Consider the following 16,675-nt stretch of genomic DNA (forward strand, 5'->3'; position numbering starts at 1 on the left):
GGAGATGAAAAACTCCAAGTAGAGGAACAGATCTGAGAATCCACAGGAGAGGGACATAAATGCTAATTACACATTGACTTTAATTCCTGGTTTGTCATAGTTGCCTGCAGGTGTGTATCTTGGCTGTGGGCTATTCTCAGAGCCTCATTTCTATCTGAGATTTTCTTTAATAATGTTGCCGCCATGAAGAGCTCTTTAATCTCTTACTCATTTGCAAGTCTCTTTTCTTGACATAGGAAATAATTAATTGAAAGATGAATGTAGTTGTTATTTCTTTTGGTTATTTAAGATTAAAGGGTGTGGGGGGGGAGGTGTGTCCCCATGGGTTCCCTTGGAAGGCAGTCTGGGGGTGGCACCTCAGGCTGACCGTCTGGCCTGGAAGCACGGGTGTTCACTCTGTTATCATTACCCCACCATAACCACAACTACTCCTGTGACCTTGTTGAATTAGAGAAAATGTTCCTGGTAATATTTCTGTGCTAATAGCTGAGGAAGAAGCTTGGCATTGGCAGGTACAAGGTAACTTTGAGCTTCACTTAATTTATTTTAAAGCAATGATGATTTTTTCTCTTTCATCCTACTAGTAGAAATTAGGGGCATGAGTTTGTGGAATGGGTTATTAAAAATTCTGGGATATGTCTACTTTGTCGTTTCCATGTATTTAAAAAAATATTTTATTAATTCTTTGAAAGTTTCATACCATGTATTTAAATCATATTCTTGTCTCCCAGTTCCTCCTAAATCCATTCCTATCACCCTACCTCTCCCACTTTATAACTCATTTTTGCAATCCTATGCTTCTGGGTATGGACCATCCACTGGAATATGATCAACATGCCAGAAGCCACACCCTTAAAGAAAATGGACTCTCCCTTCCCAGAAGCTATCAGCTGCCTGTAGCTACTCAGCTGATGGGGCTAATGAACCCCTTTGTGTCTCTTGCTGGAATATTGACTGGATTGAACTTGTTTAGGTCTTGAGCAGACCACCGCAGGTGCTGTGATCTTATGATTGCAGTGACCCTGTCATGTCCAGAAGACACTGTTTGCTTCAGTCCTTCATGGCCTCTGGCTCTCAAAGTCTCCCGGCCCCTCTTCTGCGATTGTGCCTGAGATTTGGGAGGGTGTGAGATAGATTTCCCATTTGTGGCTGAGTACCTCCTAGTCATTTGTTCACATATACATGTAATTGGGTCAGTTGTAAGTTGCTGCATTGAACTGCTATCTGCTGCACAAAGAAACTTCTTGAGAGGCTTGAAAGCTGCACACCCTATGGCCCTGAGATACTTTAATTCCGTGGTTGGCCACCCCTTGATACTTGGCTGACACTTTGACCTCCTGTGTGCTTTTTGCCATGGCTTCAGATCCTCTTGTTAGTTTCCTGGCCTCTTACTTTGGCAGGTATGCTGAAGGCCTTTTCTGGAGAGTTCCAGGTGAACTAACTTACCTGAGACTTTTCCCTAGAGTCTGAGTCACCCGGGCCCTCTCTGTGCAGCCTTCCCATGCCTCTTGCCTGACCTTGGCCTAGATTAACCAAGTTCAACTGCATGCAGGGAAACTAGAAAAAACTCTCACGTATCTGTGGGTTAACCCCTGTTGGTGCCCATTCTTCACATTTATAAAAGTGGAATGCAGAGGCCTGCTTTTAGGGGCCATCCTTACTTGTGCCTGGTCTCTGATATTGCTCCTGTTTTTTGGTTTGGCAGTTTTTCCCCACATTTAAAAGTGTGATTCGGTGGTCTCCAGGTTTGTAATTTGACAGTTGGAATTTTAAGACTTCTGTCTTTTTTATGTGTTTTTGAAAAATGTATGTACATGTGTTTATGTATGTGTCTTCCTGTGTGTGTGGGTTACTTGTTTGTAGAGGTTAGATAGCGGTCCTCATCAGGTGTCTTCCTCTGTTCGTTCATTGAACTGGAGCTCACTGATTAGGAAGACTGGCTGACACAAGCCCCAGGGATCCTTTTGTCTCTGCCCCCGGGTGCTGAATTTACATGCGTGTTTTGTTGGCCTGTTTCCTTTTTAGGTGGATGCCAGGAACAGAACTCAAACCTTTATGTTTTTGTGGGGAGCACTTTACCAAATGAAACATCTCCAGAGGCACCCCTTGTTTTGTTTTTAAAACGTTTGTGAAGAACAGACAAAGCAAAAGAATTGGAATGGTGCTGACTAGCAATATAGCTGAACTTGATGTCTGTACAGTATGCTGTCTTTAGGCTGATGGTGAGAATTGATGATGTGCTTAGAAAAGACATTCTGGACTCAGAAATAAATGGCTTCATGCTGTTTGAGTCAGAGTTGGTTGGTCTTTAGTGTAGATATATAAAGCTTGGCTGTGGCCCAGACCAAGCGTACAGATATGACCTGTAATGTTTCTTAATGATCCCACATAATGGTTGTGACATATAAACATGTTTATATTAAACCATTTCATAAAGAAATAGTATTGATCAGTATGACCACACTTATTTATTGTACACTTCTCATTTTATTCCTGCAGCTTCCTATTTGTATGCATGTCCTTTATTTGTTGAAAACTTAAATATTCTTCTGGTCTCCTCTCTCCTTGTATACTTGTACTCCCCATCCCACAAACCTTCCTAACTCCAACTGTGTTGCATTAGACCTAGTTACCCGTGTCACTTTTGATTGACACACTGTGAAATCAGATCCAAACCTCCTTGTGATTGCCATCTTGTTCTTCTTGATAGTTCTTTCCTTGGTCCAGGACAAGTCCACACTGAAATGACATGCAGTCTTTCTGAGGAGGCGAGTCATTTATCTAGACACAGGTATTTGATGCAGAAATGGTCTAAGAAGTATTTTGTCCTAACATCTGGCGTCGCTCAAGAATCCTGCCACTCTTGTCGGTCAAGTGGAATTTCTGTGGATCTTTTGTTCAATCATTTGACTTCTTTGGGTTATCAGTGTTTTTCTTAATTTCTTTTTTAAAAATAAACTATTCTTTCAGAGTGGTTTTAGGTTTACAGCAAAATTGGGCAGAATATATAGAGACCTTTTATGCAGGCATTCTGTGCCCCCAGCTCTGTTCATGCACAGTGTCCCACACTAGAGAGAGATGTTTGCCTGACACGATGATGATGATGATGATGATGATGATGATGATGATGATGATGACTCCACACACAGGGTCCATGTCTGGTAGTGTACTTTCTGTAGGCTTTGACAAACCTAAGAGTACGTGCTGTCTTTGTGCTAGCAGGCTGAACAGTTCCAGTGCCCTCAAGTCTCCCCACCATCTCGAGTTCTGCTAACTTATTCCCTGGCTGGCACTAATCTCTTTTGCTATCTTCCTAGTTTTGTCTTTTCCGTAATGTTAGACAGTTGGAAGCCTGCAGTACGAGTCCTTGCAGATGGGCTTCATGCATTTAATAATAAGCATTTGAGGTTCTTCTGTGTCTGTTCATGGCATGGCAGCTCATTTCCGTAGTGAATAATAGTCCACCATCAGGATTTGCCAGTTTCTGTTATCTCCAGAAGGTCATCATGGTTGCTTCTAATTATTGTCAACTGTGAACAACAGTGCTGTTACCATCCATGTAGAGATTTCTATGTGGACAAGTCTTCAACTCTCTCAAGTAAATCTCAAGGAGATGTTTCTGGTAGAGTGTCTGCTTAGTTGTGTGGTAGAGGGGTACTTTTGGAATGCTGCAGGTTGGACATAGAGTCTTGTACATGGTAGCCGAGTGCTGTATCACTAAGCACCATCCTCAGCTCGTATTTCATTCTTAAAATTGCAGTTACCTAGTGACATTTGGAGTGGAGCATCATTGCCAGTGGTTTCTCATTGTCTATGTTGTCTTTGAGTTGTTCGAGTCTTAAGGCATTTCTTAATCAAATTGTGCTATTGAGCATCAAAAGCTTTTTGTGGATCCTAGATACTGTCTTTTATAGATTTTTTTTTTCTGCTATGTGCTAGTTGGCTTTTTGTTGTAGTTAATCTTAGATCAGTAAAGTCCACCTGAGTTGATTGTGCAAGTGTCCATGGCTGCCATTGAGCTGTCGTAGACTTCCAAACCTAACTCCCTTGATTCTTTATTTCCAGGTCAATGTGACTGTGGACTACATTAGACCAGCCAGCCCAGCCACAGAAACGGTGCCTGCCTTTTCAGAGCGTACCTGTGCCACTGTCACCATTGGAGGAATGTGAGTGTTCTAACTGGCAGAGACTTGGCTTTGGTTTTAAGTAGCTGAATACTCTGCTCAGTCAAGTCTTGCCCCCCTTTCTCAATGCTTTGCTTTCTCTTGCACTTAACCCAGTGGATTATAATTATGTGCCTGTGTAGCACTTTATATTTGTAAAGTACTTTATAATCACTCATTAGCTAATCATATACTTCCATTATTGTTATTATTTAAGATTTATTGGGCTCTGTGTGCTTGGTCCTATGAAGTACATTATTACTATTAATAATGCTATTTATTGAGTATGAAGCTGTCCCTAGGTGCTGTCCAAAATTAGTTAAGAGCTTCTGTATGTTGGTTTAGAAAGGTGAGTTTTAGAATGGAGAGAGAAGCTAACTGGACATTTTCTTTGTATAGAGATAATGTACTGCCTATGCCCCAGCTGCATTCCAAGGTCCCTAGGTCCCTGGGTAGCCTGGCTGATGAGCAGAGTCTTTCAAGGGAGGTATCTGCCAGGGGAGGGAGGAAGCCTGCTGAGCCATGCTCTCACAATAAATATTAAAACAATCAGTCAGTCCCCAGTAGCAGTTTTTACTTTGCATAAAATATACCAGCATGGTCATTGTTTCTTTCTCTCCTTAACAGTCTTAAGTGCTGTTTGTTACCAAACTGGTATTTTTCTTTTCTTTTAAGGGGAAGCAAAGAATGGGGCTTTCATCAAAACAGGGATTGTCTTATTGAATATACAATAAAGTCCAGTATGAGAACTGCATCTAAGTTACAGCAACAGCCCGAAGAGGATAAAGATGTTTCACTGTGTAGCTTCTAGAACTCTCCGGTTGGGCAGAAGCCTCTTTCCCTCATTCTTGCTTTTGCATATGGAAAGGACTATCTTTAGGCTGTCCCACTCCTGTGTTTATTAATGTTGCTAATGTTCACACAGCAATTGTAGGTTTCATTTTTGTGGGACAATCCCAATATAGGCATTTGATGTCACTACTTTCACAGGCTTTATAGGAAGCCAGCTTCTGACAGATCAGATAACGTTTCAAATTGTGGAAAACTAGGTCATGTTTTGGTCATTATTCTATCTAACTATCTTATAATATTATCAATTTATTACCAATTCTTTCAAGCTGAGTGTACGATTCTGTATTGGAAAATGCTGGAAGTTAGTATTTCCCTGTATTAAAATTGTGACTGGAAAAAACAGTCATCTCCGTAGATTGCTGCTCCTGCTCTAATTGCTGAGGAAACGGTTTCATGTCTGTTCAGACGTACATCTTCATTTTTGGCAGATGGCCTCCACCAACGTTTAACACTTCATCAGACTGGATTATCTCACTTACATACCACCAGAGTATATTTAAAAATAAATTTACACTGCCTAAAATCAGATATTCGGGGACTGGCTTTTTGGGATTTTTAAATTTTTAGGATAATCTGGGACAGCCAACTTGATTGTATTTTCACATTATCGAAAGAGTTGTGGCTATGCCCTGTGACTTAGACCTTCAGGTTCAAGTTTATTTTATCACTCCTTCAACCTGTTCCGGTTTTTATTTAATAGTCCACCAGATGTGGATTCACTAGGGAGAATGAGAGATACTTCGTAGTATTTCTATAATGGCTGTGCTGTTTAGACTCCCAAAAAAGTGCTTAAGGTCCCCTTTCTCCAGTTGTACCCTTTGTGACTTGTTACTGTTCTGATCATGACCATTCTGATTGGGTAGAGATGATACCTCATTGTCTCTTTGGGTTACAGTTTTTTGTTTGCCTGGTCATTAGTGGTGATGACTTTGTTCTAATGTGGGTATTTGTATGCCTTCTTTTGAGAAATATCTATTCCAGTGATTTGCCTGTTTTGAAGTTCAATCACCTGCTTTTGGGGCATTGAGTTCTTGGAGTTTCTTATATGCTCTGTGCTTGGTTTATCTTGAAAGGAGAGACCTGACATAGTCTCAACATTAGAGGTTACTGATACTGTTGAAGCCATCATTCCCTAGACTGTTATCACCCTGGCATGAGGGAGCTTTGTCTTCTCTGTTCCTGTCAAAGTGCCAGCAGCCAGCAGCCAGATAGTACAAGAAATCTGTTGTTAATGTAATGCTATTCACGGCCCTTTAGGAAGTGTGCCTAGAAGTGCTGGAATGTTCGTTCCCTGGATGGCTACACATGGTGTGTGTGTGTGTGTGTGTGTGTGTGTGTGTGTGTGTGTGTGTACACATGTAGAAGTCAGAGGACAACTTTCAGGAGCCTGTTCTCCTTCATTGGGGATTCTGGGGATCAAATTCAGGTCATGAAGCTTGCCCAGGTAGACTTTTAAGCTAAACCATCTCTTCACCTGCTTTGGGTTTGTTTCTGTCTAATCAGGACAGTAGCTGAGAGTTTTCCTTCTTGACTTGTTTTGGAAGGTTGGCGTTAAAGGTAGAATCCCTAGCAGCTGGACCTCCAGACTTGCTTTCTGTGTTCCCTCTGAAGTTGGTTTGTTTTTACCTGTCTCCTTTCACTCTTGAACTTTCTTTAAAAAAAAAAGAGAGAGAGAGAAAAACACAACTAAAATAATATTGTAGATGAATGAGTTATTAATAAGGAAATTCAAACATTTAACTCATTCAGAAATAATTTGTACTAAGACCCTTTTGATTTAGTGCTTAGTTATTGAAAACCGTTGTATAGAAAGGAGGGTTTTCCTATGTTTGTTTGTACAGCTAGGTGGCTTGAAGGGCATGAAGCGGCCACAGTGCCTGTGTGGAGGTCAGAGGACACCTTGAGGGAGGGAGTTCTCTTCTTTTTACCACGGAGGTTCCAGTGATCAAACAGGTGGTCAGGCTTGAGCAGCAGCTGTACCCACTGAGCCCATATTTTCAGATCTCTAGTACATGAGAAACACAGGTCACTTACTTGCTATCCTAGTGAACAGCATAACTTACTGTCTGAAATGAGGACTTAAGAATACTAATTGCAGAACCTTATAATTTTGAATTTTCTCTGCCTTTTTCTGCTGTAGTTGTCTGGCTCACTTGGTTTGCAGCCATTTTAAAGTCATTCCTCTCTGTTCAACTTTGAAGGCATGTGGGTTTTCATAAACATATTCCTTGTGTGCTTATATTTCACTGCTTAATGTGATATTTAAAGAAGTACATCATTAAAATAGCAAGCACACCCAGGAAAAACTTGACTTGGAAACAAAGCAAATGACTGAACAAATTCAGTGAGGTGTCCCGGTTGATGAGAGTGACCCTCTGCCCCTCTCTCAAGCACCTGCCCTTCACCTGCTGTGGTCACAGGCTGTGTGGGTATGTTAAAGGAAGGTTAAGGGCAATCTGTAGCGAACACTTCCTCTCTGGAAGGCAGGCTTGTCAGACTAGTGTACAGTGCAGGAGAGATCCGTCCATGCCTAGGCGGCCTGCCCCACACCTCATGGCTCTCCTGTTGTTCAGACTCCTGACTGGAAGAGCTCCTTTGAAGTTGGTGATTCCAGGGGAACAGGAAGAAAGAGGCAGATGAGATGGTGTCTTGCAAAGGGCTATTTCAAAGGGAACTTTTAGATGTACCACACATGCAAAATGTGTGAATTGTCTGTGTTCTCAGTAGGGGTGAGTGGAAGCCTTATGGTTTTCCCTTGATGTACGGGAGGGAATCAGTAATTCCCAGGCCCTTGCTCTTGTCACCCAGCTTCAGCTTCCTGTGTCTTCCTTTCTCTAGGGAATCGATGCAAACAGGGTTCATCATTCCTCTAATAGATTAAAATTTTTTTCTTGATTAACTTCACTGTGGAGTTGGCAAGAGCTGTTATCTGTTAATCAAAACAGTTTAAATAAAAAATAAAAAGATCAAACCTTGAGTCTTTCTCATTCTCTGGCTCCCGGGTTGGGAATTAGCTGATCTTTTTAGGCCTGGTTTGTGACATGAAGCTGTCAAGATGGCGCTTCCTGTTAATTACTTTTTATTGTATTTAAGACACTTAAATAACTCTTCTTGTGATTTAGTCTTCTATGTAATTAGCTGCAGTGATTAAAATCTCATTCTTTCCTTCTTGCCAGTGCTTTCTTGAAAAGTGAGATTTTTCTGGGGTGACCTTTCCCTGTGCTGGACTTCTCAATTACTTTGAGCTCCAATTTGGCAAATCCATAAAATCTATTAACTCACAGCTCATATTTTCCCTGTATATGGTATTAAAATAAAAGTTGTTCATATTTATTAAAAGTCACCTAAAAATAAAGCCAGAGTCAAGCTTCACACAGTTACACACTTCATCTCCCCATCTCCCCAACTTCACCCCTGGAAAACAGCCATATATCAAGATACAGTTGTCAGCCAAGCCTTTTCCCATTGTTTCTCAATATATGGCGTATTCCACAATGGTAGGAAATGGTTGAGGGGCCCATGTTTTAGACAGGTGAAGAATGGCTCAGAAATGGAGTAAGGACAACAAATAGTGGGAAGATGCTGGTTTACGTCTCTCTTACAAGTTTACTTTTTGAGAGAGATGATTTGGTTTTTGGAGTTTTGCTCTGTGTTTTCATCTGCATTGGTGCGTCGCCCTTCTCCATCCCTTCATAGGCTCTGCTACTCATCTTGATACTTGTATGAGTGTAGGGCCTTGCCTCCCGAGGAGTTGTCCAAGTCCTGTGGGTTTAGGACTTCTGAGTGACCTCTTTGCTCCACGAGTGTCATCCAGCAGACTCAGCCCCATCTTTGCGAACTCCCTTCTATCTTTCTGAATTCTTCACAGATAGAGCTTCCCTTTCCTATAGTCATAGGAGACAGACTTTTGAAAGCAAAAAGGCTGACTTTTGCCTTTCTTCGGTTTTGATTTTCAGGGGTACTTTCGTTCCAGCTGTTCCACTAAAACACTGGGCTAAGTCTTGTCTCACTCTGCTAGAATAATCCTTTTTAAATCCTAGTTAGTTCTCTCCACCCCACCCCCACCCCCAGTCACAATAAGAGTAAGTATCATACAATCTTCAGCTTTTCTGACTCAAGTTCCATAGCTTTGAAGCTCTCTCTGTCAGCCAGTCTCCCCCTTGGTTTTCAATTCCTAAAACAGCAGTAGTATTTCACTTTCAAGCTACAACTAGAAAGAAAGGTACTTCTTGAAGTTCTGTTTTCTGACTAAGCCCCACCTAACCCTACCTGCATTTAAAAGAGATACTTAGGTTGTTTTCTGGGAGGCATGAGCTACCTAATTTATACAGTCTTCACTTTGAGTAAAAGAAAGACTTCCTCCCAGCACTCGGGAGGCAGAGCCATGCGGATCTCTGTGAGTTCGAGGCCAGCCTGGGCTACCAAGTGAGTTCCAGGAAAAGGCGCAAAGCTACACAGAGAAATCCTGTCTCGGAAAAAAAAAAAAAAAAAGAAGAAAGAAAGAAAGAAAGACTTCCATTGGCTTTGTCTGTGTCCGTAATGGTTAACAATACTTGGGAAAGTCCTTGACTCTGTCTTCTGATAGCTCAAGGATAGCAATCATTTAGAGAGACGCATCCTATAAGGCACCATGAGAACATGACAGTTGAACAAGTTCCGGACTGGAGTCTGGAAAATAGTTTTGAGTTTCAGACAAATCTGTCTCTTTTGTTCAAATATTTTGTGACTGTCTATGAAAAGCTCATGCTGCCAAGCTTTGCTTCTTTAAAGCTCTTGGTTTCTGATTGCTTGATAGCCATAATTGCTTTATGGAGCCTCAGTGTGGCTCTTTATAATGGCACCTGTGGATGTACAAATTATGTGAGAGCTTTCTTTTTCCCTATTTTTCCTTTTTACAGTAGCAGTTGAGTAGACTGCCTGGCTATGGGGACTTGAATATTTCCTGAGCTCTCTTTTCCTTTTTCCCACAGCAGACCATGGAGAGCCTGAGAGACAGTAAGGCTTTGCTTTAGGCCAGGAAGTCCCTTCTCAGGAAGACTGTCTTGGAATATTGATAGATGCAGGCCCAACAAGAGAGGAGTCGAGGCTGATGTCTCCTAAGAACCATGAGACTTACGTGTTATTTATTTAATTTTATGTGTATGGTTATTTTGCCTGCATGTATGTCTAGGCACCACTTTTGAGCCTGGTACCTGTGGAAGCCAGAAGAGGGCATCAGATCCACTAGAAGTATTGTACAGATGGTTATGAGCCAGTGCACCGTATAGGTGCCCAAGAATCCAACCCAGATCTTTTAACAGAGCAGCCTTAACCACTGAGCCATCTTTTTAGCCCCTTAAGATTTTGTTTTATTTTTAATTATATGAATATGTGTTGGGGGGTGGAATATGTGCACTTGTGAGTATAGGTGCTTGTGGAGTCCTGGGGAGCCTGTTGGATCCCTTAGAGTTACTGGAGCTGCCAGATGTGGTTGTCAGGAACCCAGCTCAAGTCTTTGGTAAGATCAGTAGAAGGTTATAACTGCTGAGCCATCTCTCTGCTCACCCTTCACTTCTCCCCTCCATTCTTCTTTTCTTTCTTCTTCTGAAAAAGGTTACCCAGGGCCCAGGCTGACCTCAAGCTTACTATGTAGTGGAGGATGTTCTTGAATTCTTGACTCTTCTGCCTCAGCCTAAGTATAAGGTTTCAGGCATACCCCACCTGCTTTTCTCATGGACATTCACTAGCTTTGCCATATTTATGAGGTTTTACTTCAAGAAACAGAAATGATGTTATTTATTTGGGGCATAAAAAGGTTAATTTCTGTTCCAGCTTTGCCAAGCTTTTGCAGAGACCTTACCTTACCACTTGGAATAGGGTGAATTCAATACGAGAACTAATTCTTCCTATAACCACTAGATAGGTCAACAACTAAATGAAACATTCCCTTGCCACTCACTGAAATCTCTCTGTTCTTTGGGTCATTCAGGGTGGAAATCTCTGGGGATTCCATTCAGTTACCCTTGTTCCACCAGGTAGCTCAGGTGCTCTCAGGAACCTCCAGTGCTTTCACTCAATGGGTCATAGAAGATAACTTTGAACAGCTGGCTTCTAACGTTCAGTTCATCTGTCTCTGGTCACCGTGATGTTGACGTGCTCTCTATTCGGAATCTTAAGGAAAATGGCAGACTCAAACTTCTTCTTTTAAACCCTCGCCCCAGGTGATCAGGATCTGTAACATTTATTGCATTTCTCTTCTGTCACTATAATTGTCTTCTCTACTTGGTCTGTAAACTCATCCTAAAAGTTTAATTCTGCCCCCAGAGCAGTTATAATATGGAATTGTATTAGACATTAGAATTATATTAGACCAAAAATGAGACAATGGTGAGTAAGCCTGTGGAGGAGAAATCGGTGTCACTATCTTCTAAGATGTGTGCATTGGTTTCTTCCCACCTCTTCTTTTCTCTGCTTCATGTTAAGCTACAATTCACCTCCTTGTTCTCTCTGTACTGTTACCTTTCATCTCGTTGGGGAAAAAAAAAATCTTTCATTTCCCCCCTGTATGAAAAGCAAACTTTTTGAATCCCCACATTTCTAGAACTGTCTTGGTTTGGGATGTACTCTTGATTATTCTACCTTCAAAATAACCAATTTTTTCATCTTCTATGAATTTTGAAATAATTATATTTATTGTTTTATCAATGTTTATGAGAAATTCAATTTCCATTTCTGTAAATGTAGCTTTTTTCTTCCCATCCTTTTCCTGAAGTTTTACAATATTTTATTTAACTTTGGTTTTCCGAAATGCTATAAAATTGTTGCTAGATATATTTTTTCCCCTGCTACATACTTAAATGTGAACATTCATTTTTAAAAGATTTTTGAGACAGGGTCCTGCTATGGCTGACCTTGAACTCATCACAATCCACCTTCCTTGGCCTCCTAAGTGCTAGAAATATATGTGTGTGCATCACCACACTTGGATTCTAGACTTTGTTTTTAACTTTATCTAGGATTATTTTCTCCCTGTTTGACTCTCTCCTTTACTTCTGTAAATTTTACTAGTATTTGACCTTTTGCCATGGCTGTCTCTAAAGACCTTTCTTTACAGTTTTTTTTGATATTGGAAGAGATGCCTTCAACTAAATCTTCCAAGTAACTTGTTTGGCCAGCCAGTCACACATAGTTGACTTACTTCACTTTTTTTGCTTATTCATTCATTGTACTTGTTTATCCATTTAGTTACCCATTAGCTTATTCTTCATGTATTTATAGAGTGCCTGTTATATTCTGTCCACTGTGTTAGGCATCATAACTATATTGGTAAACGAGAAGGATTTCCCACCTTCACAAAATTTGCACACAGTTCTATTAATGTAGCTCACTTTATTTTGTTTTATTTTAGTACTTACTTTAATTTCTATTTAAATGTACCATGATAATACCTTCTTTCTAGTTTGTAGACCATTTTCTTTATTATCTCTGAATACTTTTTGAAAGAGTGAACACCTGTTTGTGTTATCAGAGGTATCTGTTTCCTCTGTGATTGAATGTTTTCTTTGTTTATTTGCTCCTTCCTTCTCAAGTCCCTGAGTACTTTGTGTGCTTTGACTTATATTTATGGAGAAGGGCAGATGCTTAATAGTTGATGGTGTTCTCCTCATTGTCACAGTGCTGCTCCCCAGACATCTCAGATGGGAAAGGAAGAAGTGGGCAGTTGTATCAGAGGCAGCCTTCCTTCTGTGGTACTTCCTGAATATCAGGCCTGGAGCAAGAAATCACAGAGCTCAGTCAAGTTGTCATGACTGACAGGGCTCTGTTGGGAGCTTTATGTACTTCACAGAGCAGACACTGGCTGCAGTGTCCTGTGCAGAGGTCTGTCAGAATAATGCCCTGCTTTTCGTCCAGGCCACAGAAGCCATCTGGTTGTTTCAAAGTTACATTTCCTACTGTCTGCATGACAATAACACGTTTCTTTGAGGCAAACTACCTGCTGACTGATAATTTGGAGACTGGCTTTGGTATTGAGTTGGAAGTCACATTTGTTTAAAGGGTGTTCTCAAGGACTTAAGAATGAAAGATACCCGTCTCTCCTATAAAGGAGAGTGTAGACCAGTGAAGAGAGACTTACAAATCTGGAGCTCTAAATTGAGGAATCTACAGTTTCAGCTTCTTTTCATAGAAGGTGTTAGAACTTCGGTGGCTTCTAGAACCTTTATACTTTCTTCTGTCTTATGGGTAGCCTCTGTAGCAAGCTGGAAATGGAAGGAAAAACATCTGTGCAGGTGAATCCTTTCACGTGAAAACAATGGACTAATGATGAAGGCTAACTTTGTGTTGGTTTTTATATTTTGATTAAAATAGTCTGTTTCCAAAGCACCTCTCTCTCTCCAAATCTCATCTAGAAGGAGCTGGAGACAAGATAACTTGAAGAACTAAAAAGTCCTCTGCCAGTAGATACTCAGTGTTGTGTGTAATTTTATTAATGCACTTTTTGTAAGTCCATACTCTACAAAGATCCATGGGCCTTAAGTGGGATATCTGCAGCCCTGTTTTTTGTTTTTTTGTTTTTGTTTTTTTCGTGAGCCTTTTTTATGGTTTTCTGCTAACAACCCATTTTTTGGGGGATTTCACGTATAAGTATGGGATAGCAGGCATGTCTGTAACAACATGCCTGCTCATAAATGCATTCGTTGAGTTTTTGCCCAATGTTAGATCAGACCCTTCTGTTCTTAGTGATTCTGTGGGCTTCAGGGAGATCCGGGAGTGCTCCCTCTGTGCGGCTCTTCTGAATGGGGTTTCTAATGGATGATTTGATGGTGTCTTCAGAGCCTCGTCTGTATGGTCCTTTGTATTAGAAGTTTTCTGTCTTCTTGGTGATCGAGCTACCATTTCTCCACCAATCTGATCCCTTCTGCTACCCATCATTCAGAATCTGCACATATTTCCTGCTGTGCTGCTATCATGCTCTCTTCCTATCCATCATCGTTAGAGCTTTGTTCTGTTTCTGTGTTGACCTTTGCCTTATTTTGTTGGGGCCTTGTAAAGGACAGGTTGTGGACATAGTTCTCAGTCTGGCCATTGTGACCTCCCACAAGCATTCTTTATTTCTTTGGCTAGTGCAGTTGATGTGATAAGAAGGTGGGACATTTGACATGGTTACCAATAACCAAAATGTCTGGGTTATTTAAATACCATTTTCATTTTCAAGCCTTTTGTCTTTATAATTTCTGTGGTCGTCACAGTTAGAAAGTATTAAGGGAAATAGGAATAGAGTTTTTACGAATTTTTCTCCAGTTGTGATGGTGCTTAAGAGACTGGCTGCAATTCATACTGAGTGATCTCTTAAAAAGTAATAGAAATTGTAGAGACATTTTCAAAAAAGGTTAAAAGTATAGGGGAGATATTTCCCAGGCCCTTTAGTAGCACTTAGTGGGGGAGGGGGTTTTCCTTTTTGGGAATTAATTCAGGAACAGAAAATTTTGAGCACTTGAAGCGTAATGTTTAGATGTAGTTTAAGACAAATTCTTTTGGGTACCTAAGGTTCTGTTTCCCTCTCATCCCCCAGTGGATTTTGGAGGTAAACAGACATGAAGTAAACCCCTCTATTTTGCTATTACATGACTGTATAATCTTGGGTCTCGGCTTACTGTTGGTAAGTTAGAGAGATATTAATGGTGTGCCTCATACCGCTGTTAGAAATGTTCAGTCTACCAGCCTCCACCCAGCCAGTTGCTGTTGCCCTATTGTTTCTTCTTTCCCTCTTGTCTCCTGTCTCCCATTCCCTCTTCTATTTCTAACCATTTCCTAGTCCTCATTTACAGCAAATTTTCTTTCATGTTTTATATGCCATCTTTTTTATTGTTTATCACGTTCACATGAGCTCAACCACAGATAATAATTTCCTAACTAATTAATCAAAACATTCATGTAATATGAGCATGTTACCTGACCTCAGTGCTCAGTGATAAAGCGCTTCTTTGCCTAGTATATTTAAGATCCCGGCCTCAAATCCTACATCATCTCCTGCAACACCTGCGCCCCGCCCCCCCAGAAATAATAAACAAAACTCATGTCCCCTTGGATTATGGTATAGATTTTACCATAGTCTTAATGGTAAAGCACTTTGTTCATCTAAGACAATAATGATTGCCAAGGTCTTTCATAAATGTAGAGTAGTGGACTGTGCCATTCTCAACATTTCAAGAAACTTCACTTACCATTACCAGTCAGCAGTGCCAGATACTATCTAATCAATACAAGCAGTATGCCAGCATCTTCCTCCTGGGCTTGCTCTACCTGGAGAGCCAAGTGTCTGCTGGCTGCATGCGTCTATGAATTGGTGGGAGTGAAAGACCACTAACGTAGGCTTTGGCAGCCTGTGGGGTAGCTTTCTCTCTTTCTCTCTCGTGAAGCCTTTATGATCTTTTCTGCCTTAAATGAAAATGAATTTAAATTATGGAACATTAACAAATTAAAAGAGATTTAGCAAACACCAGGGCCTCAGAGATAAGGCTGTGGTTGGATTTGTAGCTGTTAAACTTGGTGAAGGAGTTTGAGACTGCTTTCTACGGGGTTTACCATGGGTTTTATATAGAACAACCTCTTGGCTTTCTGATGTATCTGCTTACAAATAAGTGAGAGTCAGCAGGCTGTTGCTCTAATTTGTGCCTCCATTGTGTTGAAATTGTGATTTATCAGCTGTCAGTAGCAAGGGAAGCTTTTTACAGTTCTCATGCCATCCTCCTCCTCCTTAAAAAAAGTATCATCTTGGCACTGGCAGCATCCTTCTTTTTAAACCAAGAAATAATTGCATTGCACTTCCCTGACACTTTGTTTTCAAAACCTTCCCTTTCTGAAAGCTGTGTGTTCCTTCATGTGTCACTTAGCACAGTCTGCTGCTATGGGCACATCAGGCCAAGAGAAGGTTGACCAGAGTCTCCTTAGTGGCTTATTGTATGAAACCAAGTCATTAAAGCATGAAACCAAGTTATTACCCCCACCCCCACTCCACCTCCCACCCCCAGGGAAGGAAAGAATAGGATGTTTGAAAGCCCTTAACCTTTTGTTTGGGCTCAATTGTCGTTTACACTAGAAAGATGACTCATTAAGTAAAACAGAAAATTCTGTTTTTCAATTCTTAGGAAAACTCTTGACTCTTTCCCCCACATTTTTGTTTCCATGTATAGTTAGGTTCCACTGGCTCTTATTTCTAGAACTCTTAATTACAGACCTTCTAGACTTTGTATAGAAGTGAAAGTCGCCAGCAGCTGCCACAGTTTAGGCCTCAATACGGTAGACCTTGGATTTGGTCCAGGTGCTAATAAATTCTGGGGAACAAAGGCATGTTCCCCCTGTTCTTGTGCCAGATGACTGGGCTGTGGCCATGAACTGTAATGGGCCAGGATAGAGAAGTCTGCCTTTTACCCTCCTCATCCAAACGAGACAAAAACTTAATTTGAGCTTCCTCCCTGAGAATCAACCTGTGCCAAAACAATTTTGTTCTATCTTATCAAAAATGATTGGGTTCAGTAGAACAGAGTTACACTTCCCGCTAGTCAAGGCTTGGTATTCTCTCCACAGAGTGACAGCCTTCTAGAATCTAAACTATTGTTTTGAATCTTTTTACTGTGAATGAAGCACAGTTTATATCCGTGTTTGCACAAACCGTCAGGAAT

General features: G+C 40.9%; 1 protein-coding gene across 1 annotated transcript in view; it reads left to right on the forward strand.

Annotated features, from left to right (window-relative positions):
• Snd1 (staphylococcal nuclease and tudor domain containing 1) overlaps positions 1–16,675 on the forward strand; it is a 427,841-nt gene that overhangs the window by 192,341 nt on the left and 218,825 nt on the right. The window contains exon 12 of the mRNA XM_059257458.1: positions 4,066–4,166. Within this exon, the coding sequence (XP_059113441.1) occupies positions 4,066–4,166 (101 nt within the window). The remainder of the gene's footprint in view (positions 1–4,065; positions 4,167–16,675) is intronic.

The sequence above is a fragment of the Peromyscus eremicus genome, chromosome 3 (assembly GCF_949786415.1).
Source record: "Peromyscus eremicus chromosome 3, PerEre_H2_v1, whole genome shotgun sequence".
NCBI lineage: Eukaryota > Metazoa > Chordata > Mammalia > Rodentia > Cricetidae > Peromyscus > Peromyscus eremicus.